This window comes from Eubalaena glacialis, chromosome 19 (assembly GCF_028564815.1).
Source record: "Eubalaena glacialis isolate mEubGla1 chromosome 19, mEubGla1.1.hap2.+ XY, whole genome shotgun sequence".
In the NCBI taxonomy this organism is placed as follows: Eukaryota; Metazoa; Chordata; class Mammalia; order Artiodactyla; family Balaenidae; genus Eubalaena; species Eubalaena glacialis.
The window spans coordinates 57,224,129-57,250,261 of NC_083734.1; the positions used below are offsets into that span (position 1 = coordinate 57,224,129).

The 26,133-nt window shown below is 48.9% G+C and overlaps 1 protein-coding gene across 1 annotated transcript; it reads right to left on the reverse strand.

Moving 5' to 3' along the window:
* Positions 1-8,954: 8,954 nt before the first annotated feature.
* LOC133080121 (CMRF35-like molecule 8) lies at positions 8,955-23,206 on the reverse strand. The gene is made up of 7 exons (XM_061175985.1): positions 23,146-23,206; positions 17,839-18,168; positions 17,011-17,152; positions 14,828-14,922; positions 11,087-11,124; positions 10,533-10,640; positions 8,955-9,673 (listed from the first exon to the last, which is right to left on the reverse strand). The coding sequence occupies exons 1-7, from the start codon at positions 23,204-23,206 to the stop codon at positions 9,539-9,541; spliced, it is 909 nt and encodes a 302-aa protein (XP_061031968.1). The 3' UTR covers positions 8,955-9,538.
* Positions 23,207-26,133: the final 2,927 nt, after the last annotated feature.

The following is a 26,133-nucleotide window of genomic DNA, read 5'->3' on the forward strand; positions in this document are numbered from 1 at the left end:
ATTCCCGACTTCACTTTAATAAGCCAAACAAACCCTCTAAACCAGAGGTTCTCAACCAGGGACAAGACAACAAGGGGCCATCTGTCAGTGTCTGAGACGATTTTGGTTGTCACGACAGGTGTGTCTTTGGGCTGGGGGCTGCTGCTGGCATCTACCAGGTAGAGGCCAGGGATTCTGCTACACATCCTACAATGTACCGTAAGTCCCCTACATACGAACGAGTTCCGTTCCGAGAGCACGTTCTTAAGTCCACTTTGTTCGTAAGTCCAACAAATTTAGCCTAGGTACCCAACTAACGCAATCGGCTATATAGTACTGTACTGTAATAGGTTTATAATACTTCTCACACAAATAATACAAACACAAAAAATAAAGCATTTTTCATCTTACAGTACAGTACCTTGAAAAGTACAGTAGTACTGTACAACAGCTGGCATCCAAGGGCTAGCATCGAGTGAAGAGGCAAGAACAGTTACTGCCTGGAGGAGGGCGAGGAGGTGGGAGATGGTAGAGCTGAAGGATCGTCGGCAATAGGAGACGGAGGGCAAGCTGCAGTTTCACTCACACCTGACATTGATGGCACAGGTTCTGGTTCCTTGCTGGATTCAATTCTACCTACCCTCTTGATCTCATTTCAGCATCACCCCTGCATGTCCTCACTAAATCGCTGTCCTGAGCCTGAAGTTCAGTAGCAAGGAGAAGAGCCCCCTGAGGGAGGTCAGGAAGAGTCACCCACACTGAGCAGATGGTCAGGGGAGGGAAGGAAACTCACATCATAGGTCAGTAATAACGTTTTGTAACACACATACGCACCACATCCTAACAGCTCAAACCCCACTTTTACCCATCCATCCCACCTGTCCTTCCCAACACTTCACAGGTGAAGGAATTCAGCTCAAAGAATAGACTCAGGAAATGTTACTCAGCCATAAATAAAGAATGAAATAATGCCATTTGCAGCAACATGGATGGACCCAGACATTATCATACTAAGTGATGTAAGTCAGACAGATTAAGACAAATATATCACTTACATGTGGAGTCTCTAAAAATAATACAAATGAACTTATTTACAAAACAGAAACAGACTCACAGACATAGAAAACAAACTCATGGTTACCAAAGGGGAAAGGTGGGGGAGGGATAAATGAGTTTGGGATTAACAGATATACACTACTATATATAAAATAGCTAAATAACAAGATCCTACTGTATAGCACAGGGAACTATATTCAGTATCCTGTAATAACTTAAAAGGAAAAAAATCTGAAAAAAGAATATATATGTGTGTATAAAAAAACTGAATCACTTTGCTGTACACCAAAAACTAACACAACATTGTAAATCAACTATATTTCAATTAAAAAAAAAAAAAAAGGATAGACTCAGGTCTACTTAGAGGTCTATTTAGAGCCTGGTCCAGAATCCAGGCTCTGTGCAAACAGTGCAGACTCGGGTGCATCCCTTCACCTCCTTGGGCCTCAGTTTTTACATCTGTGAAATGGATGATGCGTGACCTGTTCCACCCCTGCCAGCCCCTACTTCCCATGATTCTGAGCCAGGACAGGATGCCCGTTTCCTGGTACCTGGTCCATGCCTCTCTAATCACTGACCAGGCTGTGCTGCTCTTCCGGCGGAGAATTTGAAATTGGAGGACTTGCTACCTCAGATATCTGTGGGTAGAGAGTGGCTCCTTCTGAAGTCAACCCCCTAAAGCTATGTCCCCAGGAAGAAAGATGCTTCAGTGACAAGGGTGGGGGCAGGTGTTTGTCCCTAAGCCAGAGTCCCAGGAAGGCAGGAAGTCCTGCTATTTGCACACCTTCCTGGCCAGTTTCCACCAGGAGCTCCTGATGTAGACTTTGGACTGTTCCCTCGGGCACGTGGACTTGGGTTGTGCTCCCTGCGTGCGTGGGTCTGAGGCTTGCATTCTCCAGGCTGTTCCAGAGCACCGAGCATCTCTGCTTGTGTGCGCAGAGTCCACACACTGGATGGATGGGATCCCGTGGGCTGAGCAGTGAGGGTCACTCGAACCACGTGGAAGGCTTCTGGGCAACAGGGGTGTCAGGGCAGCCTGGGACTCCAGCTGAAATGTGCCTCAGGCTGGAAGTGATACGAGGCTGTGTGTCTGTCCCTCAGGGACTTCACGGGGATGCACATTCACAGTGACCGTGACGATTACCCACACTTACTAACATGGCTTAGCACTTGGTGGCACCTGACCTGGGGTCCAGGTGAAAGTGGCGGTTTCCCGGGTTCTGGGGTTAGAAGACTCTCGCTTCCTCCTTCTCGAGGATTTTGGACCGCGGTCTGGATCCCTGGCCTCCAGAGTCTTTTCCCTCCACTCCCGCTGCTGGCTGCATCACTGTAGGTGAGAGAGGCTTCCTATTAGAAGCCTTACACCTTTTCAAGAGGAAAGTCACAAAGTCCAGGGGCTTCCCCTCCCCTACCCCAGCTGATCCTGAGCCTCATCTAGGGCTTTGTCCAAACCCCTCCTGCCCCAGAGGCTCCCAAGTCTCCCCAGAGGAACAAAGTCTGCTAAAGTTGCAGATCCAAATAAATAGCTCCCACTCGCACAGGTGGAATGTAGGTGATTTGACAGGTGGGCGGGAGAGTTGCTGGGGTCTGGGATTTCTCCGGGGCCCCCCGACAGCACCCAGCAGAAGCAGCTGCCTCCCCGTGAGGACGTACCCTCGGGCCCCCACTCCCGTGTGTGACCTCACCCTTAAAGACCCTTCACATCCAATTAGAGCAGCAGGAATGCAAATAGCTCAGACCTGGGACCCATCCCAGGCGGTGGGACCCTTCATGACTTGCTCTCACTTGTAAAACAAAGAGCAGTGGTCAAAACATCAAGGCAGGAAGGAAAGGCTATGGACTTCTGAGCCAAACAGAAGAGGTTTCAAATACCGGGTAAGTCGCTTGACTTACTCCCTGAGATTCCAACGGAGCACAGCAGAGCCTTGTACAACGCATGGGAAAGGAAGGATTTTTCAATAAATGGCATTGACATAACTGGCTGAATCTTAGAAAAAACGAAGTTCTGGGGCTTCCCTGGTGGTGCAGTGGTTGAGAATCTGCCTGCTAATGCAGGGGACACGGGTTCGAGCCCTGGTCTGGGAAGATCCCACATGCCGTGGAGTGGCTAGGCCTGTGAGCCACAACTACTGAGCCTGCGCGTCTGGAGCCTGTGCTCTGCAATGAGAGAGGCCGCGATAGTGAGAGGCCTGCGCACCGCGATGAAGAGTGGCCCCCACTTGCCGCAACTAGAGAAAGCCCTCACACAGAAACGAAGACCCAACACAGCCAAAAATAAATAATAAATAAATAATAAATTAAAAAAAAACAACAAAAAACGAAGTTCTATCCATATGTCACTCTCTAAGCCAAAATAATTTACAGATGGATGAAAGATTTAAATACAAAATGAAACTAGGGAATTCCCTGGAGGTCCAGTGGTTAGGACTCCGCGCTCTCACTGCCGAGGGCCCTGGTTCGATCCCTGGTCGGGGAACTAAGATCCCACAAGCCACGAGGTGTGGCCAAAAAAATAAAATAATAAAATAAAATGAAACTAAAACTTTTAGAATAATGGGTGAATCTATTAGAATCTTGAAATGGGAAAGATCTAAGGACCTGGACCCCGTGAGCCATAAAGCAAAAGATGGAGAAATCTGACCTCATTAAAAACATGAAGCTGCACTGGGTGAAAATACCCCAAACAAATTCAGAATGAAATGGCAAACTGGGGAGGAAATGTTGCAGGCATTTGACAAGGAGCTTTCATTTACAAAGCGCTCATGTAGGAACTCAATAAGAAAATGGTGAACAACTCAATGGCCAAGTGGTCAAATGGGTAGTCCACAGGAAAAGAACTTAAAATGGTAAATAAACGTGAATATGGGTTCAACCTCACTCACGAGGGGATGCAAATTGATACTATTTTCTCCAATCACACTGAAAATAAAATAGAGGTCTGAAAATATCCAAAGCAAGTGAAATTAATTTTAGTAATATATTTTATTTACAATATATCCAAAATATTATCATTTCAATATGTAATCATTGTGTTCAATTATTGATGAGATATTCTAAATCCTCTTATTTTCATCGTCTTCTTGGACTCACAGCCCATCTTAATTGAGAACTAGCACATTTCAAGAGCTACTACCCACCTGTGGCCCATGGCTGCCTCAGTTTGAACAGCAGAACTGCTGGTTCTCTGGGCAACTCCAAGCTGGGGTCCAGCCCCCAGCCACTCTTTTCTGGTCTGAGGCTGGAAAGCTTTCTCTCGCTCCTCACGTGTCCCTCAGATCTATGGTCAGTGCACATTTCTTCCTCTTCCAACAAAGCCTTGACAGTTTTGGAACTACAAAGGCAAGCAACCTTTATCCTCTGCTTTCTGTGGTGCCCTGGCTTCCCTGAGCCATGAGGGCAGTAAACCCAGTGTACTGAATGGATTAGAAGGAACTACAAAACTGAATCAAAACAATTTTTCTACAGCAAAGTATTTTTTTTCCTTTAATTTTGTTTTCTGTGTTGTGGGGTGCAGGGGGTGGGGAGAGCAGTGGGCAGCTCCCTAGTAGAAAAAGGATTTCCCCCAAAACTCCTCCAATTCCACCAGGAGGCGATAATTCAGGGTCAACAGGTTCCTCTTTTCAGGTCAAGGCTCCGATCCTTCAGCATCTTCAACATCACTTGCTTGAATGTAAGAAGGATTAGCAGAGGCCAGTTTAGGGAATGATGGTTTGGCTTGGAGGACCAGGGAGGGAAAGGTGCCGGGGGACAGACTGTAAACTCCCTGTGGGCAGGGGTAGTATTTTATATCAGCTGCATTTATTATTACTGTGTTATGTGATTTAAGTACCCTGCTATATCATTTTATCCTCATCACAAACATATAAAGATTTATAGTGTTACTTCCCCCATTTTACAGATAAGAAAACTGAAGGTCAGACATGTATATGTCATATATCATGTATCAAATCATATATATTATATATCTATATATATCATATACATCATAGATAAATAGATGATAGGTATATAGATAGGTAGGTAGCTAGAGATATATGCTGTATAGATATATGCTATATGATTAAAAGGGAAGAAACATAAGAAATATTAACATTATCTCTGGATGACTAGGGACAAGAATAAGGGCACTGATTTTCACTGTACATTCTCCTATAAATCTTGAGTTTTCAATTGTGTAATACGATGCCCAATGTTTAATAAATACAACTTAAAATATGAAATCCAGTCGAATGTAAGTTGAGGCATCTCCCAACAAATCACCCTAGAGTAGATATTTGTTCAGGGAAGAGTCACCAGGTTGCCTCTCTTCCTGATGCAGTTATGATACACGTCCCCCGGGAGCCCTGGAGGAACGCTATAAAAGAACTTAAAAAAATATCTGGCTTGCGAAGATTGCCTTTCCCAATGTCCTTTGGTGTGCAGAGCTTCCTGAAAGGAAGTTGGGCAAATCTGTGTAGATTAAGGCAACAAGACTTCTGCGAAAAGAAGATGGAGAACCAGCCCCACTTTCTCTGGTAGACCTCCTCTGGAGAACTGGGATGGTCTCAACTGAGACCCACTGTCAGGAAGTGATATTAAGGACTCCCAAGGGGTAGCAACCATGCTGGGCAGTCTACACTGGGAAGCATCCCTACGCCATGCCTTAGAGATTCACGGGGCGGGGGGTGGGGGCAGCATGCAGCTATGACAGAAATACCATCTTGATCTGGCCTCCACTGCCATGCCAACCAGTTTCATGGTTGTGGTTGTTACAGCAGCTAGCATCAATTCCCCTGACTGATACTCTAGATATTTGCATTTTACAGGGGATGTCTTTCTAATTGGTGAAAATTCAGACTAAATAAAGATCTTAAAATTCACTCCATTTGAGGAGACAGAGTCCTGCAAAGAACCTCTTAGGTCTTAGATTCTATCTTCTACCATGTCCTTCTATGTTTTAAACCACCCTGCAGAGGTCACTCTCTGATTGGAAATGGGATACCTCTAAGGGCCGCTTTAGGTCAGGCTTGGAATGTGACTGGACCAAATTCAGTTCATGTCAACAAATGTTTCTGAGCGCTTACTCTGCACAGGTACATGACTAAGCCCCCATCCATATTATGGGGCCCCTCAACACTCTTCACATCCACCTTTCAAATCCTCATTGCCAGGAGTCCATGTTGCACGACATCAGGGAACACCACTCAACACCGTGTTGTATGTGAAGGGTTCCGCCTACCGTTGTGTCATGGTCAGGCTTCACAGACGCATGAGGCCACCTGGCTATTCCTCTGGTTGTTTTCATTTTGTAATTTAATATTGCTCCCACTAGACAGCAAGTTCTCTGAAAACAGGTATGGTGTATCTTTTTCACTACTGTATTTGCTGCTATAGTTTCACTGCTGCATTTAATAGTACCTTTGAGTGTTCAAATAATTTTTGTTGAACCAATGACTAGGTAGATGGATGAGTGAATGAGTAAACGAATGAATACAGACTTGATTAGAACATACTGGGGGAACTCCAAACAGATGTCTTCTCCATCTGGGTGGATGGTGAAGTTTTAGCAAACATCCCTGACAAAATAGGAAAAGATTCTGGGTTAGAGCACTGCCTCAGTTTGGAATGTAGTTTCCTGTAAATAGCAGAAACTCCAACAAACAGTTACCTAAAGATGTTCAGGTTTATTTGTCTCATACAACATAAACGTGGACAGGTAGTAAGATCAAGAAGATACAACAATTAAACATAATTATGGACCTAACAACAGACCATCAAAATATATGAAGCAAAAGCAGACAGAATTGAAGGAAGACATAGACAGTTCTACAATAGTAGTTGGAGACTTCAGTACCCCACTCTCAATAATGGATAGAAGGACCAGACAGAAGATAAGTAAGGAAATAGAGAACTTAACACAATAAATCAACTAGATCTAACAGATACATACAGAACACTCTACCCAAAAACAATATACTTATTCTTCTCAAGTGCACATGGGACATTTTCCAGGATAGACCATATATGAGGCCACAAACTAAGTCTTAATAGATTTAAAAAGATAGATACACAAAGTTTCTTCTCTGACCACAACAGGATGAAATTAGAAATAAATAACAGAAGTTAAACTGGATTCTCTTCATTGTTTTTTAACTGCATTTTATTCATATTGAGACAGGAGAGGAGCCACATCTGATGGCTGGCCCAATTCATACTGCAAGGGCATTACTCAATGCTCAAAAAAAATTTTTTTTCTTATAAGAGATTACACAGTATTATAAGACAGAATTCAAAAAACTAATTGAAATAGAAATAGAAAAACCCATCCTAAAATTCATATGGAATCTCATGGGACCCCCAATAGCCAATACAATCTTGAAAAAGAAGAACAACACTAGAAGACTCACACTTCCTGGTTTCAAAACTTACTGTAAAGCCACAGTAATTAAAAGAGAGTGATCCTGGGGACTTCCCTGGTGGTGCAGTGGTTAAGAATCCGCCTGCCAATGCAGGCGACACGGGTTCGAGCCCTGGTCCGGGAAGATCCCACATGCCGTGGAGCAACTAAGCCCGTGTGCCACAACTACTAAGCCTGCGTTCTAGAGCCCGAGAGCCACAGCTACTGAGCCCAAGTGCCACAGCTACTGAGCCCACGTGCCACAACTACTGAAGCCCGTGCACCTAGAGCCCATGCTCCACAACAAGAGAAGCCACTGCAATGGGAAGGCCACGCACTGCAACAAAGAGTAGCCCCCGCTTGCCGCAACTAAAGAAAGCCTGTGCACAGCAACGAAGACCCAATGCAACCAAAAATAAATAAATAAATAATTTAATTTAAAAAAAAAAAAGAGAGTGATCCTGGCATAAAGTCAAACACATAGACCAATGGAATAAAATAGAGTCCAGAAATAAACCCTCACATATATAGTCAAATGATTTTTGACTTGGGGGTCAAGACCATTCAATGGAGAAAGGACAGTCTTCTCAACAAATGGTGTTGGAAAAACTGGATATCTACATGCAAAAGAATTAAGTTGGTCCCTTACATAACAGCATATACAAAATTAACTCAAAATGGATCAAAGACCTCAATGTCAGACCTAAAGCCATTAAACTCTTAGGAGAAAATATGCGACAAAATCTTCACAACCTTGGATATGGCAATGATTTCTTGACTATGACCCAAAAAGCATAGGCAACAAAAGAAAAAATGGACAAATTGGACTTCATGAAAATTTTAAAGTTTTGTGCACTAAAGACACTATCAACATAGTAAAAAGGCAACCCACAGAATGAGAGAAAATCTTTGCAAATCATATATCTGACAAGGATTAATATCCAGAATATATAGACAACTAAAACTCAACAACTACAAAAAAATCAATTTGAAAATGGGCAAAAGGCTTGAATAGGCATTTCTTCAAAGAAGATATACAAATGGCCAATAAGCACATGAAAAGTGCTCAATATCATTAATCACTTGGGAAATGCAAACCAAAATTGCAATGAGATACCACCTCACATCCATTAGGATAGCTACTATTAAAACAAACAAACAAACAAAAACCGGAAAAACAAAACCAAGTGTTGAAAAGGATGTGGAGAAATTGGAAACCCTTGTGCACTGTTGGTGAGAATGTAAAATGGTACAGCTGCTGCAGATGACTGTATTGCAGTTCCTCAAAAATTAAAAATAGTTTATCATATGATTTAGCAATTCCACTTCTGAGTATACACCCAAAAGAATTGAAAGCAGGGTCTCGAAGAGATACTCGTACACCATGTTCATAACAGCATTTTTCACAAGAGCTAAAACGTAGAAGCAACCCAAGTATCTACTGACAGATGAATGGATAAGCATAATGTGATATATACATAAATGGAATATTATTCAGCCTTCAAAAGAAAGGATTTTTCTTTTAATTTTTCTTCTCTCTTAAGATACTTTAAACTTTATTAATATCTCTTATATTAACAGTAAACCTAAGAGTCCAGAGAAACGTGCCGCTAGTTCTGGAGCCATGGGCAAGACTCTCTTCTCTCTGGGTCTTAGTCTCCTTGTCTGTAAGATGAGGGGGACCCAGCCTTCAGTGCCTTTGTATTCTTCTGGCTCTCCATCAGTTCTCCCCACTCCCCAGCAATCCCAGACATTTCCATGGGGCTGTGATTTACAAAGCTATTCGAAAGTACCACCCTACATGAGCCACATCTTTTCCTGGAGTCACATGGGGCTGAGCTCCTGCCCTCCACACACAGAGCTGGGATGAAGCAGAGAAGACAGGAGAGATGCATCGAGAGCCAGTAGGATGGAAGGTTCCCCACAGGTCCATCCAGAACCCCACTCCCGGTCGTCCTCAATGAAGCCAGCCTGGCTGATGGCACAAGAGGGACAGTCCTGGGGAGCCCAGCTGCCTTGTCGGTCACCATCAAGGGGAGCAGGTAGAGGCAGACGTGGGTGGGGGCTGAGCCCTGGGCCTCCTGTGACCCACAGAGCCCTCCGGTTGGCAAGCCTGGAGACACAAGCTTATGTCTTCTTAACCATGGTGTATACTGGCTCCTGCGTCTGGGGCTTCTGGGAGGGAATTCTGTCCGTCTTAGAATCCCGGCTTCGGGAATCAAATACCACGGAGGTGTAGTGAAGATTTTCACTGGCGAGCCCCTGCAGAGACAGAGACCAGAGGCTCAGGAGAGGCAGGGGAAGCAGGAACCCCCCAGCTTAGGGTGGAGTCTGGGAGACACCAGACAGGGCCTTAGAGAGGTTCCACTGGGGGGCGGTGGCTCCACCCTTCCCCACTGTCCCGGCCTCTTTCTCTTGCAAGGGCTGGTCTCCAAGATCCTGTCCACCCTCCTGCTCCACCTGACCTGGTCAAGACACAGCACAAAGTCCCAGGCCTCAGAGCCGGGGGATTCCCTGGGGTCTACATTAGTCACCAAGTTAGAAAAACAAGGATGTTGTTAGTCTCAGGGCCACGTGTCTGATGCTTAAATCTCCCCCTCATCTTCTCTAACAACTGATCCCTCAGCCTCTGTCTAAACTGTTCCACTAATGGGTGGCTTACGACCCTGGGACGGGTGGGGTTGGGAGGCAACCTCTTCCATTATTCTACTTTACAATGGCTGTGCCGAAGGGTTGACCCACAGGGGGTCATTGATAAAAATCTGAAAAGCAGAGTTCATTCCAAAGAGATGATAGGACCAAAACAGTGAGAAATCATAGTCTTTAACGCTGGGTGTATGGTACATAGTCGGTGCCTAATAAATGCTGTACTTTATTGACTGTTGATTATCACTGGCCATTTCAATAGCTCCTTCATCTCCCACCCCACTCCCTCACCCCCAGCTACAAGGATAACCTTTGGCAAAATCTACACTTGCCCCGTTTTCTACGTGTCCTTGTCCTAGAGAAACACTGTGGATCCCCTCCCCTCACTCGCCTCTCTGCCTGCTGCCACCCCACAAGGTGATGCCTCTATCATAGCCCGGGGTCCCTGTGATGGGAGCTGGGCCCTTGCACTCACCAAGTTGCTGTATTCCACCTCCTCCTGGGTGGGTCGAACGGGCTGTTCTGGAAGGGGCCACATCTGCAGCTCTAGATTCTCATAGCAGAGTTCACTCTTTTCAGCAGCCTAGGGTGGGCAGGAGGTGTGAGGGCTTGCTGGGTGTCCACAGAGCCCCTCTACGGCCCAGCCCAGAGGGCCCTCTGTCCCTCCTTCTCTGCAAGCATCTCCCCTTTCCCTCTCTGCTCTGAGTGTCCCACTCTTCCCACTCGGCCTCCCCCTTCCCACACTCTGGTCCTCTCTGGGGAGTATTTGAATGGTCAGGTCAACAGCTGGGCTGGGAGGACCCTCCCTCACCCCACTATCCCTGGAGTGGGAAGAGACTGGCTAGAGTTCATGACGACCCAGTGACCGGATCTCCCAGGCACTGTTCTTCCCGCTCGGGGTGAGCACCTCGCTCCATCCATGTGTGATCCACACAGACCTCCACTGGCTGATGGGACAGTGCAGGCCCCAAACATCCTCTGTGCTCCCCCCAGCTACCCAGACACACCTCCTGCAGTAGCCTTTCTTACCTGACTGGGGTTCTGGGGAGGCTCTGGATTCTCACCAGCTAAAGAGACAAGAGAAGAGAAAGGAGGTTGAATCCCAGAGCAAGGCAGGGATGGGGATCCCTATGGTCCAACCGGAGGAAGGCCTTTCCCTAGAGACTTCAGCCCTGGGGACCTATCGCTTCAGGCCGGTAGCATGGTAGGAACTCAAGGGTTTGTTGAATGGGTGAATTAGTGAATGAGGAAATGAATGAATAAACGAATGAGCAGGAAGGCTCCAGCCTGGGGAGAGGGGCCAAACAAAGGTAGTTCTCCAAACAGTCACTCATAAAAATGTTCCCCAGGGACTTCCCCTGCAGTCCAGTGTTTAGGACCCCACGCTTCCAATGCAGGTGGCATGGGTTCAATCCCTGGTCAGGGAACTAAGATCCCTCATGCTGCGTGGCATGGCCAAAAACAAAAAAAATTCCCAGGTGGGAGAGACAAGAAAGGAAGGACACTCATTTAAAAGGAAGTGTCTGTATGATGAAAAATTTCTAGGAGTCTCTTTTGCAACAATGTAAATATACCATGACTCTACTGAACTGTAAACTTAGAAATGGTTAAGACGGCAAATTTTATAGTAGGGGGCTTCCCTGGTGGCGCAGTGGTTAAGAATTCGCCTGCCAATGCAGGGGACCGGGTTCGAGCCCTGGTCGGGGAAGATCCCACGTGCCGTGGAGCAACTAAGCCAATGCGCCACAACTACTGAGCCTGCGAGCTAGAGCCCGTGAGCCACAACTACTGAAGCCCGCACGCGTAGAGCCCGTGCTCCGCAGCAAGAGAAGCCACCGCAATGAGAAGCCGGCGCACCACAACGAAGAGTAGCCCCCGCTCGCCGCAACTAGAGAAAGCCCGCGTGCAGCAACGAAGACCCAACGCAGCCAAAAAAAAAAAAAAAAATTTACGGTAGGTATTTTTTTACCTCAATTAAAAAAAAAATGCAGATCTGCAGGCCCCACTGCTGATGTACTAAATTATCAACGTTGGGGATGAAGTCCAGCTATCTGTGTTTGAACAAGCCCTACATGTTTTAAAATAAAATAATAAAACAAAAGGCAGTGTCCTTGCGGAGACCTAGAGCCGCATCAAACTGTACAAAGTCACAAGGGTCATCTGCTCTGACCCTCTGGCCTGGGAGTCTGCGCCTCCCAGACACGAGGCCCCGTCAGCTCTGAGGGATCGCAGCTCAGGTCACAGCCTTTTGCTTCTGGCTCCTGCAGCGCGGCTCTGCAGGCGTCCTGCCTCTGAGCAAAACTCTGTGCACCTCTGGCCCTTTCAACCCGGGGCCGATGGGGAGCAGGTGATGCACACGCAGCCAGAATGCTCTAGGTCTGGGTGCACCGCCAGGCAACTCCAGGGCCCAGTCTACTAAATGCTGCGGGGAGACACTGTCCAGCCTCAGGGAGGGGGCCCCAAAGTCAAAGGTGAGATACCCACCTTCAGGAGACACAAGGCCACGTACGACAGAAGTGTTTGCTAAGCCCCACCAGGGGACTCAGCAGAACATGCAACCAGGGGCTCTGAGATATGAACACATTTTGTTCCAAATGCTGCAGGCGGGTGCCCCACTACCCTCCGTCCCTTCAGCTGAGATGGGTGATTTGATGGGAAGGAGGAAGGGGGCTGGTGAGGAAGGGACGGGAGTCCATTCCTGGGGAGGGAAGTTGGCATCGAAAGAGTTGGGTGGCAGCCAGCTGGACGGGATGCACCCTGAAGGCAGACCCAGTCTATCCTGGTCATGACAGTGTCCCCAGGAGCCCGGCACAGGCCCTGGTGCACAATAGGTGCTCAGGACAGCTTTGCTGTGTGAGTGAATGAGTGAATGAATGAATGAACAAGAGTGGGCTGAGGGGAAGAACCATGAGTGGGTGGTAGGGCAGGCATCAGGCTGAGGCGGGAGGGGCAAGGACACTGGGAAGACAACCCCAGATGCAGCCAGGAGACAGGAGCTGAGACGCAAAGCAGGGGAGGGACAGTCAGGCTACTTGAACAGAAAACCTTTCTCCTGTTAAACAAATATCACGTAACAAGGTGTCATCCACCCGCACAAGTCAACTCTGAGTCAGGGATTTTCAGAAGAACATTATTAGCAGGGAAAATCATACACTATGTTAAGGTTTAAAAGTGGAATTACAGTATGATGCAAACATTTTAAGAAGTCAGATACGCAAGGGACTGCAAGGACGTGACTCAAATGCCCGTGCTTGGTTTTCTCTAGGTGGTGCAAGTTTCCGTTTTTATTTATTACGGTGAGTTTATTTCCTTCTTCGTGCTTTACTTACTCTTCCTATTTTCTACAGCGATCACACATCCCTTTTTTAAGCGGTGGGGGGGGGGCGGTGCTTTTTAGGTGAAAGGGCACCGTGGAGATGGCTGGGACCCACAGATCTGAGGCAATCCAGGCTGGGAAAACCCCCATGTGGTAAGCAGTATGGGCTGAAGTTTAGGGGGAGGGTTCCCAAAAATGATATGGGAACAGCAGATGGGGTAGAGGAAGTGGTTTTCTTTCCATCCACCAAGGACACATATGCTGACGCTGATTTCTCTCCTAAAGGCCTGAGCTGTGCTGGGGGGAGAGGCTGAACCCCACGGGGAGGCTGGAGGTGAGAGAGTAATGCAGGGTCCCCTCCACCCGGCCCCCAGAAAGTACCAACTCCCAGTTAGCACTGCAGCTATGGAGCAGAGCAACCTTGAAAAGCTCAGCATTGGTAACTACGAATGAACATCCCCCCAGAGCCCTGTGCACATGGAATCAAGAACCCTCAGCCCAGTAAGCAAACTTAAGGCTCACATTCCAGCTCAGGCAGAAACCTGCTCTCCTCCAGGTGACAGTTGGGCCTCCAGCCAGCAACAAGACCACAGCTTCACTGGTTCCTCTGTTCTTCTGTTTATTTAATTTGCTCAACTGTTTATTGAGCACCTACTTACTGAGCGCCGGAGAGGATGCTGGGTGCACCCTACATTCTCTCTTTTAATCTGAGCTCAGAGAAGAGCGATTGGACCACAAGATGCCTGGAGCTTCCTGGGGTGCCCGATGTGACGATATTAAATAATACATTCATTCAACAAGTACTGTACTTTCTTGAGTCAGGGTCCTTGATCTTAAGGAGTCGCACGGGCTGGTGGGCAGGCAGGCATGGAAGCAGGTGTGACAATCTGGTGTGAAAAGGGCTATGATGGTGGAAGAACCGAGGTCCACCCGGAAAGGGCCCCTAAGCTGCTCTTTGGGGGCCAAGAAAAGGTCCCAGAGGAAAGGAAATCTGAGAGCAGTGCTTAGGGCCCAGCAGGAGTGAGCCACAGAGAGGCAGGGGGGCACCCCAGGCGCCCAGAGCAAACGCAGAAGAAGTTGGGAAACAGCTGCCTTCCAGAGTGTTAGGATGGGCAGATTGCAGAGGGCTTTCACTGTCCTGTGGGGACCTGGACTTTGGAGAGTGTGGGAGGTCACAGAAGGGTTTAGACAGAAGAGGGACACTGCTTCACATGCACCCACCCCAGGCCCCGCTGTGGGAAACGCCTCTTTTCGGGGAGCCATCTCCCACAGCCTGGATCCGCCATGCCAGGACACCGCCTCTGGGGTCTGCCCTCTAGGGTCACCCGGGATATGTGGTCTCAGGGGATGCATCTGAGGACCATTCTGGGCACCAGGACACAGAGCCTCGAAGACCAGAGGCTGTGGGCGGGGCCTGCCTACCCTGGGGCGGCAGGTGTAAGGAACTCACTCACCTTTGATCTGTCTCTGAACCATTCTCCAGGCCAGCAGTGAGATGACCCCCAACAGAAGCAGCAGAAGTGCCAACAAGGCCAGTGGCACTTGGAGCCTGAGGGGAGAGAGGGTGAGGTGGGGCATCACGCCTTCCCTCTCTTGTTCAATAGTTAGATAAGGTCCCATTGAAAAAACTGTAGATGGTATAAAGTCTCCTTTCTACACATCCCCCATCTACCTAAATCCCCCCACAGACACACACACGGTGTACCTAAGAACCTTCCAGAGGCTCTTTATTCAGATACAAGAAAATACGAATGTATATTATTTTTATATATGTCCTTTTTTCACACAAAAGAGGCAGAGTATAAACACTAGTTTTTTTACTTAACAATGCATCTTGGAGAGCTTTCCATGTCAGTACATAAAGAAGTCCTTCGGGGTGTGTTTTTTTTGTTTGTTTGTTTTTTTACAGCTGCATAGTATTCCGTTGCACGGACGGACCATAAATTATTTAACTCTTCCCTCTCTATGGGCATTTCTCCCAGTCTACTGCAATTACAAACATGGCTGCAAAAAATCACCTTGTAACTATACCACTTCACACTTGGACAAGCAACAGCTGAGTTCCTGGGAAGCTGACATAATTTGGGGTTTCTGGTCCCTCACTTGCTCGGGCCCCTTCTTTAATGCCTAGTTTGCATCCATAAAGCTCTAGTCTTTTTCTTAAAGATGCACTCCCCCGCCCGCTATGAATTGCATAGGCTTCAGCCATACAAAACCCAGCTCTGTCCCCCAGGTGTGTATCTGCAGAGCCAGTTTCTGGAAGTGGCATATTTGGGGCCTGAATTTCACCTTGCCTGTTATTAGGATTGTCACTTGGGTTGTCAGGAAGCCAGTGGAGGGGCCTTGGGAGTGTCATGTAATAAAGAACCTGACTGGCCTTTGCCCCTGGCTCCTGGAAGGAAGACTCTAAATCCTTGGGATTTTCCTAGTAATAGGAGTACGTTTGTTATTCACGAGCCCCTTAGATCTGCCTGAGTTTTTGCTGAGAGATGGCATGACTCAGGATGGGAGCTGGTCACCAGAAAGACTGACCACGTAATTAGAGATCTGGGGCTCTGAGTCAGCCTGACCTTCAGGGAAGTGAAGGGGGGCTGGGGATTGAGGTCAGTCATGCAGACAATGACTCAATCAGTCATGCCTGCGTCATGAGACCCAAATAAAAACTATGAACACTAAGGCTTGGAGGAACTTCCTGGCTGGTGAACACATCAATGTCCTGGGAGGGTGATGCCCCCTGACTCCACTGGGAAAGGGCACGGAAACTCTGCATTCAGGACCCTCCCAGACCTCGCCCTGAGTGTCTCTCCATTGGCTGGTCCTGACATTTATCCTTTATGATAAAAATGTAAGTACAGCACTTCCCATGGGAACCCCCAAATTGGCATCCAATTGATCAGAAATGTGATGACCTGGGGAATCCCCAAAGTCCTCTGGCACTTCTGAAGTCAGCCGTCTTATGGGACTGTGCCTTAGGAGTCTTATGGGACGCTGGGGTCTGTGCTAACTCCAGGCGGTCAGTGCCAGAATCAACTGGCAGGGCACCAGGTGGTGTCAGAATAGAGAGTCTGTGAACCCCGGAAACGGTTTCTGACAGTATGTATTTTCTGGGGAGAGAATCTATAAATGTTGTCAGATTCTCCTGGGGTTTTTGGCCTCTCCCCCCAAAAACAGGATCGAGAATCACGAATTTAGAAGAAAGAATCTAAGACTTTGGAATCTCACAAACTTGGCTTGGGAGCCTAGCCTGCCTCTGTGGCTGCATGACCCGGCCAATCACTTAACCTCTCAGAGCCTTGGTTTACTGGTCTGTAAAATGAGGGTAATAATGGTAAAGGTTGTGAGTAACAAACGAGAACATTCATGTGTGGCATTTAGTATGTGCCTGGTAGGATATCATCAGCTCTCATTAAATTTACTTTCCCTCCATCCACCCCCCAGCTTCTGCCCGGCCTGAGCCCTCTCTCAGAGCCCAGGGCAGGTTCACCCTGACCCCTACAACCCACGCTAGGAGATACAGACCGGCTTCCAGCCTGGGTACAAGGGAGCCAGAGGTCCCCAGCCAACAGGGATGGGGCTCCCGACCCCAAATGGACAAGAGGAAGCCCACCTCCAAGACATGGGGACTCGGGCGCCTTACCCCCACCCCTGCATGGCTTCCTCCTCATTGCTGGCACTGTAGGTGGGGCTCGCTATGGCCAGGGTGGTGAATGACATGGTTGAAATATTGATTGTGATTGTCGAGGTCTCGGCCACAGTAGTAGGGTGGGTTGACACTGGTGCTGGTGCAGAAACACAAATCAGACCCAGGGAGTGCTCTCTGACTCTCCCACCACTCGCCAATACCTTTTTTGTTTGATTTCACACAAAATGCTCACTCAGGAAGAGGGCAGGATGGAGGACCCTGCAGCTAAAGTCTCCCCAGGACCCTCCCGGGGCCGAGTGAGCGTTTCCAAACAGGACACAGGTCCCCAACGGTCCTGATTCCATCCTGCAGATGAGGTCAGGGTCCTCTGGAGGGCCCACAGTCACTCCCACTCCCAGGCTCGTTCTCCCCCCACCCCAAGTCACAGCCACACGCTGCCTGCCAGAGACGGCTGTCTGGATTGCAGATCCTGTTAGCATTCCCACTGCACTCGGCACCCGGTCCCCCACCCTGTCCCGCCTCTCCACTCAGCTCCCCACCTTCTGTGGGGCTGCCCCCAGCACTCCCTCCTCTCTCCTTGGCACACTCACTCTCTCGGCCTCTCCTTCCCCTGACAGGCACCTTCCCATCGCTCAAGACTGAGGAGAGGTGCCAGCGCCCTGACTCTCTCCCTCTCTCTCTCTTTCTCTCTCTCTCTCTCTCTCACACGCACACACACAAGGAGTTTGGTCTCTGATCAGATTTCTGCCTTGGCTATTCTGACCTGACACTCTTCAGGTAACCCTGTTGCTGGTACAGGGGGAAGGGGTGTGCACGGCTCACCTGGGAACACAGACACCACAACCTGGACGATGGGGTCAAATGAAAATGGTACCGTGATCCCACACCCGTACGTTCCTGCATTGTCTTCTTTGAGGCTCTCCAAGGTCACTGTGAAGGTGAGGTTTGCAGGATGGTCCCTGATGGACACGTGGCCCCTTATCACTTCTCTCTCTGATGCTTTGGTCTCCACAATCTTCCCCGAAAACAAACATGGGACTTTGCACCAGTATTTGCTGTTGTCTCTGTATTTCTCCGCGTACCGACACTCCACGCTCAGGGATCCCCCCACGATGCCTGTCACTCTGCTGGGGCCACTCAGGGACAAACAGCCTGGAAAACACAACCGAGTCTGGCTGTTCATTAGGTTGGCTTGGGTCAGGGGCGCCCTGGGGGTCACCCCCCAGTGTTCCCCCATCTCATGCCAGCCACCTGCCATCAGCCACAGAGTCCTCCCCCGTCCACGCTGTCACCCCTAAAATTTTTTTTAATATAAATTTATTTATTTATTTATTTGGCTGTGTTGGGTCTTCGTTTCTGTGCGAGGGTCTTCTCTAGTTGCAGTGAGCGGGGGCCACTCTTCATCGCGGTGCGCGGACTTCTCACTGTCGCGGCCTCTCGTTGCGGAGCACAGGCTCAGCAGTTGTGGCTCACGGGCCCAGTTGCTCCGCGGCATGTGGGATCTTCCCAGACCAGGGCTCGAACCCGTGTCCCCTGCATTGGCAGGCGGATTCTCAACCACTGCGCCACCAGGGAAGCCCACACCCCTAAGATTTTGATCACAGCAGCTCCTTCCTCCAGATCCCAACCTCCTTTCCTCTGCCCTTCCCACCCCTCACCAACCAGGGACCTCCCACTTCCGAACTTGTCTAGACAATAAGAGCTCGCCTCCAAGCACCCGGCTCTTCCTGAGGGAGAACATCTCACCCTGAGCCCTGAGCAGCTCAGTAACCTGAAGAACCACTCGCAGCAATCTGTTCCCACCAAGGGAATACGCACCAAGGCCAAGAAAGGGCTGCCAAATATTTCACAAAAAAAGACTGGATACACTTGGTAAACTTTGTGGATTAAAAAAAAAAAAATCCTTCACACACACAGAAAGTTTACTGATGACAACCTTCATTTCATCCTGGGTCTTACTTCAGTTTGCCCAGCTCCTGTAGACTTAATTTTCAAGGGAAGCTAGTGTTTGTTTGGTTTTTTTTTGGAAGCTCATGTTTTGTGTCTAAGATTTTATGTCTGCCATTTTCCCAGAGAGTCCTCAGCTAAGGGGAGTTGGGGGACTAAGATGATGCATGTGACGTTAATGCTAGCCTCCAAGCCGAGGACACGTCCCCCTCCCTGATGCATTTGGGTACCACTCCTCACCACCCTTGTAATTCTGTGATCAGGCCCCCAGAGTGGTGGGGGAGGGGTGGCTTGCTCTCTTTTGCTAGAGTTAGAACTCTTTAATTTCACTTGCTTTTTCAGGTTCTTAAATCACTTGAAGACACTGGAATGTAAACTCCAGGGGCCTTCTTCTTATATCTTCAATGTCTACAAGTGCCCGACACATAGTAGGCCCTCAACAAACACTTGGGTGTGAGCACGTCTCCCACCCCACGCAGCTCTCAGTCCACAGGTGTCCAAAGCTGACTGCCAACTCCCATCCTCCCGCTCCCGGGGGCCCATCAGGACGTCCTCTCCTGGCCTGGGTGGCAGACGCCCTTCAGAGAAGCCTTTCCTAGCCCCGTCACAGGTGTGACGTTTCCTGAGATGCTCTGTAGCCATTGCCACAGTGAAGTGGAAAGGCCAGAAGAAGAATCTGGGTTTTGTCGGTTCTATGACATATCTGCTGTGTGTTCTGGGGGCAAGTAACTTAACCTCTCCGAGCTTCAGATGCCTAATCTGCTATGTGGTGATGATTGGTAAGCCTCACATGACATTTGGGGGTGTTGAATGAGATAATGGGTGTAAAATGCCTGGCAAATAATATTAGGTTGAACCATACGAAATTGCTGACATTCTACTATTTTTGACGAAGAAAAAAGGAATTTCAGAAAATTCAATCTAATAAAAATAGATAACCCTCTGTCCAGCTGAATGAAGACATGAAAAGATAAAATAATCACAGAGACAGAGAAAATTAAAAGAATCAGAGACAGCCCTTTGCAGAAATTCTCTACAGATAAATGCGTAAATCTGGATGAATGTGTGATTTTCTAGAGAAACAAAAATCCGTAAAATTGACACATACCAAGTGCTTAATAGATAAATGTCTGTCCCAGCCCTTCCTTCATTTAAGATGCTGCTCCTGGTCCCCACACCCAGACTCGATTCCCTGCCTCTCCTTGACTGTGAATTGTCATCTTTCTCTGCCTGGCTCTCGGCTCCCCTCCCTGGTCTGGGTCACCCCATCACCCCCACCCACAGTACCCAACCATCTGTCTCCAGGGTCTACCTTCCCTTTGCTCTATCTCTCCATCTCTCTTTGTTTCTCTCCCTGTGTCTCTGTCTGTCTGTCCTTCTCTCTCTCCATCTGTCTCTCTCACTCTGTCTCTCACTGTCTCTTTTTTCCTGTCTCTGTTCCTCTGTCTCTCTGTGGGTCTCTGTCTCTGTCTCTCATTATCTCTCTCTCCCTGTCTGTCTGTCCCTCTCTGTCTGTCTGTCTATCTGTCTGTCTCTATCTCTTCTAACAGGATATTCCTTTTTGTCCTAATGTTTTGCTTTAGAATCGCAAAGTCTCATCCCACTAAATCTCAGATAAACGAGTGAATCATCCAACGCAAGAAGTCGAGAGAGGAACACATGCATACACACCCAACCCAGGAGAAAAGAGTAAAGCCAGAGCAGAAGTTAGTAAATTAGGAAAAGAAAAACCATGGAACTAGTACATACACTGAAAAGCTGATTTTTCTTTTGGGAGGAACAAACAACAAAATAGACATTCTTGTGCGAAGCCAGATCAAGAAAAAAAGGAGAAGACACACATACACAATTAAAAAGAAAATAGCCCGGGGTAATTTGCAAGTCCCTACAAAAGCATTTGTAAACTTGGGCAAAACTGGTGATTTTCTAGGAAAGTATAAATTACCAGTATTAGCCCAGAAAAGATTTTTTTAATGTAGACCAATACTGGTAAGTGTTATCAAGGGGTCCTTTCCCAGTGATAACTATGTGAGATGATATAATTATTTCACAGTGTATACGGGTATCAAAACATCACTGTAATTATACACCATAAATATACACAATCTTTATTTGTTAATTATACCTCAGTAAAGCTGGGGGGAAAGAAAAAAAGAGAAGTTCCTTTTTCTTTCCTTTCCAAAAAAAGAGGAGCAAAACCCAGAGAGTTTCACAAGTTAGTTCTCTCAAAACCTTCAAGGACCAAACAATCCCAATTTTATTTAAACATTTGCAGAGGATAAAGAAACAGGAAAACCTCCCTAATTCTTATCATGAAGTCAGTATAATACATCAAGACTAAAATCCAGCCAAATATCTTAATATAATTCACCACTTGAATAGTTCAAAGGAGAAAAAATTACAGGCATACTTAGGCAATATCGCAGGTTTGGTTCCAGACCACCGTAGTAAAGCGAATATCACAATAAAGCAAGTCACATGAAGTTTTTGGTTTATTAAAGTTATGTTTACACTATACTATGGTCTATTAAGTGTGCAATAACATTATGTCTTAAAAAAAAACAATGTACATACCTTAATTAAGAAATACTTCGCTAAAAAATGCTACCCATTATCTGAGCCTTCAGTGACTTGTAATCTTTTTTGCTGGTGGAGGGTTTGAAATATTGCAAGAATTACCAAAATGTGACAGAGACACGTAGTGGGCAAAAGCTGTTGGAAAAATGGAGCCAATAGACTTGCTCGATGCAGGTTGCCACAAACATTTAATTTGTAAAAATAAAACAAATACAAATAAACAAACCAAAACAAACAAAAAGACCCCTGCAGTATCAATGAAGCGCCATAAAGCAAAGCACAATAAAATGAGGTGTGGCCTGTAATCATCTCTATAGATAATGAAAAAGCGTCCGACACCTGATGCTGCTGTTTTTAAAAACACAAGGGGATGCCTTCTTTACACTTAACGGAAACTCTGGACACCTGCCCAGTCAGGGACAAGGCAGGCATGACTGCTGCCGCCTCTGTCCTGGACATCATTCTGGCCAAACCAGCCCGTGATCAATGAGAGAGGAAACCAGAGAAACAGCGAACCCTCCATGCAGGCAGATCCCATGAACACCCTAGAGGGTCAGTAGAAGAATGGGTGGTGGGACTTCCCTGGTGGGGAAGTTAAGACTCCCACTCCCAATGCAGGGGGCCCAGGTTTGATCCCTGGTCAGGGAACTAGATCCCACATGTATGCCGCAACTAAGAGTTTGCATGCCGCAACTAAGAAGCTGCTGAGCCTCAACTAAGGAGCCGGTGAGCTGCAACGAAGGAGCCCACCAGCCGCAACTAAGACCCAGCACAACCAAATAAATAAATATTTTTTAAAAATGAGTGGTGAGAGGATGACCAATTTCAAAATTAATACACAAAAACTCACAGCTTTCCTATTGACAACTAGTTGGCAAATAGAATTGAAGAAAACATCAATTTATAAGCAAAACAACCCCCAAATTAAAAATGCTAGGAATAAACCTAGCAAGACTGCAGGAGCAATCTGAGGAGAGCCCTGAAAGCTCCTGGAGGCTTAGGAGAGAAATAAATGCAAGGACGCCCTCTTCTCCCCGGAGCAAGCCTCCCCCTTCTGTCCCACAGCTGCTCTGCCCCACTCTCCCCATGGGATGGGAGTCCCATCTCCCTTCCTTGGAGACCACTGGCCCCCTAGTTCTCAGGCCCCTGCCCCTCAAGCCGCCCTGGACAGTCATTCACCTCCATGACCCTGAGACCAAGGCCTGCCCCTGCCTGGTCCCCGAGGTTCCTCCACCCCCTGGGACCCGTGAACCACAGGGAGCCTCCTGACAATAAACATGTCCCCGGGTGCACTTGGTGGTCACCCTGCCACTCACTCTGGTGTGCCTGCCTCTCGCCCTCCTTCTTCCTGTAATAATTCATCCCCAAACCTCCTGCAAAGCCCCTCCTCCGGGCCCACATCTTTGCCCCACTGTGGCTCATCTAAGGCCAGATGGATGCAGAAGGGGAGACAGACCCTCAGCCCTACCCTTCCGAGGATGTGTGCCTTATGCGGTGGACAGAGGGCGTCCCATTCTGAGTCTCCTGACACCTCCCCTGCAGCTCTCCCCCTCACACCCTCCCTCCTCCCCCTGCCCGCCCCCCCCCCCCCCCGTAGCCCCTCACCTGGGATCCAGAGAAGCAGCAGAGCTGGGGGCAGCCACGTGGCCTGGTACCACCAGGCCATCTCTCCAGCAGAGATGTCACCTGCAACAGCGCCAGGCCACAGCTGGTCCCAAGGCTTCAGTCCCCCCTCGAGGAGGAGTGTCAGGCCTCCAGGGTCCTACTTCTGCTTTTCCTCATGCTTCGCTGTTTCCTCATTCAGCTTCTTTTCGGTTCGGTTCCTGGAGCTGCTGAAAAGATGGAGGTCTTCGCTGAGGAAGCAAGGCCACCGCCGGGGCCTGAGACGCCCCGGCCGTGTTGCAGGTTCTGTACGTATTTCCAGTAAGGAGACCCTCCCCAGTCCCACAGCTCACCTCCCCTTCCCTCCCACCCTCCAAACCGCAGTGTCAAGGTCCCTCCTAGTCCAGCCAGTAACTCCCTCGGTTTCCCCATAGTCGGGGTGGTCAGGGTGAGCGCCCTGGGGGAGGAGCGAGGGCCCCGGACAGTACCCACAGAGCGACTGCCCTGGGGACCAGCCCTTCCAGGAGCAGCCCCGGCTCAAGGCCTGGACCTCCAAGGTGGCACAATGACCCCAGAGTCCCTGAATGATTGCTCGTCTTGGACATGTGTCCTCCACTTGGCCTGAAGGTCCTCGGTCTGTGACCTTCCTTCCCATGCAGCTCCCACTGGACCCAGCTCAGGGCTGAGTACAGAGCAGGTCTCAGCAAGCCTGCAGGGACTCCTCCTTCGGGGAGCTCAGACTCTAAATATACACACACATATTCCTTGTGACAAGTGCCCCCAGCTCGCCCAGAATGGCCACACGAGCATAGGAAACTAGTCCTAACGTGTGATGTGTCACCTGAGAGCTTGCAGATAGTAACTCCGAATGCCACCATCTGGAGTCCCCAGAATGCCCTTCCCTTCCTGCTCTGGCTCTAAAGTTTCCAGAAATGTATATCTTTCAGTTCAGCCACCAAAAGTCATTGCCAAGGTCTTGAATGTCAAGGTTAAGAGGCAGATGCACCGGACTGAGAAGAAGCAGGAGGCTAGGTTGTGGCTTGTCCACGTACCACTGGCGTGACCTTGACCAAAACCCGTGACTCCTGTAAAATGTCAATAATAATAGCTAGGGGCTTCCCTGGTGGCACAGTGGTTAAGAATCCGCCTGCCAATACAGGGACCGGGTTCGAGCCCTGGTCCGGGAAGATCCCACATGCCTCAGAGCGACTAAGCCCATGTGCCACAACTACTGAGCCTGGGCTCTAGAGCCTGCATGCCACAACTACTGAAGCCCATGCGCCACAACTAGTGAAGCCCGCGCGCCTAGAGCCCGTGCTCCGCAACAAGAGAAGCCACCGCAATGAGAAGCCAGTGCACCACAATGAAGAGTAGCCCCCGCTCGCTACAGCTAGAGAAAGCCCGCGCGCAGCAACGAAGACCCAGTGCAGCCAAAAATAAATAAATGAAATAAATAAATTTATTTTAAAAAATAATAATAATAGCTAATTTGAGGGAGTAAATAGTATCATAATTATAAAAATACCTGAATATGAGGTAATGGTATCCTCAAGCCAGTTTCTTTTCCTGAGGGAATAAGTCTGTCCTCTAATGAAAGGCGATAGGAAAATAGGATTTGTTAGGGAGACATATGCTTTACAAATAGTCTACGGGATGCACTTGTCTTTAGAAAGAAAAGATAGAGAAACACTTGAACTATGGCAAAGAGGAAAGGACCAGAGGAATTGACCCCCGCCACACCCTCCTGCTCGCCCTAAGCAAGAAATAGAATGATGCAAAATTACCGCATGACGTCAGAAAATAAAGGAAGTGGCACTTGCCCCACTGCTCCCTAGTGACCATCAGTGCACATGAGGTAGGGGAAGATGAAACTTACCAGCTGCAGGCCTGAACCCTCTTTCTCGGGGAGCGGGGGGGTCCTGCAACCATACAGCCGCTCACCAAGTTTGGGATCCTGTTCCCAGTGTGGATGCACATGCTCAGAGACCAGCCGGCAAGGGTGACGTGCTGATGGATGGGGGCTCCCTGGGCAGACTGGCGGCAGCAGCATTGAGCCCCGAGAACGGTAGGGAGGGGCCAGAAAAAATTGAAGGGTGGGGCCGCTCAGCGGAACTTCCCTCTGCGCAGCAGCACAATCTAAGAGCCGCCACCCCAGGAAGGTCAGCAGCTCCCCGTCAGCTCTGCCTCTTCCTCCTCCTGAGCTTGAAGGAAAGCCAGGGGGGCCTCAGGGAGGGAGTGTCTCACCCACAGTGTCTTACCCACTGCAGTGGGTTGACTGTGGCCAAGAGGCTGGGCTGAGAAGCAGGAAGAAGCGGGTGCCTGTGGCTGGTGGTGAGAAGCGGAGCTTGACAGCTGGGTGAGTTGGCAATGGCCGGGAGGGGGCCGCCGACATCCGCTGAGCACCTACTGCTCTCCAAGTGCTTGCGTGGTGGTGGAATGCACCGGCTCGGAGTTTCATCACTGCAAGATCCATAGGGCAAAGGGATGGACTCCAGATGAGAAGCAGTCAGGGGCAGGGCAGCGGGGAGGGACGGATGGAGCAGCTACTTTCCCTCCCGCCAGAGCCTGGGTGAGACCAGCATCCGCGGCCTGACCCCGAAGCTCCCGTCTGGCCTGGCCTGCCTCTCTGTGGGACTCCCCGGGACCGCCCACACCTCGTCCTCCTGCCCTTCTCTAGGGAAGCTACCCCAGCGTGGCCTGACCCTCTGGGGGCCCAGGTGGCTTGAGCAGCCCACGTTCTGGGGCATCCCACAGTCCCAGGGCTACCGTCCACCGCCAACGTGACGGCCGTACCATGCTGTTCTGCTTGGGTCTGGACGTGCCGTGGTTGAGACCGAGAGGATGAGGAAGCTGTGGGTGAGCAGAGGGCTGGCAGTGCCAGCCAGGGGCCTGGGAGCCCTCACCGTCCCTTGGAGGGATGCTCCAGGTTTCCTGCCCCAGCTCCACGCAGGCCCTGTCCCCCCTCGCAGGCACCTGGACCTGGAGAGAATC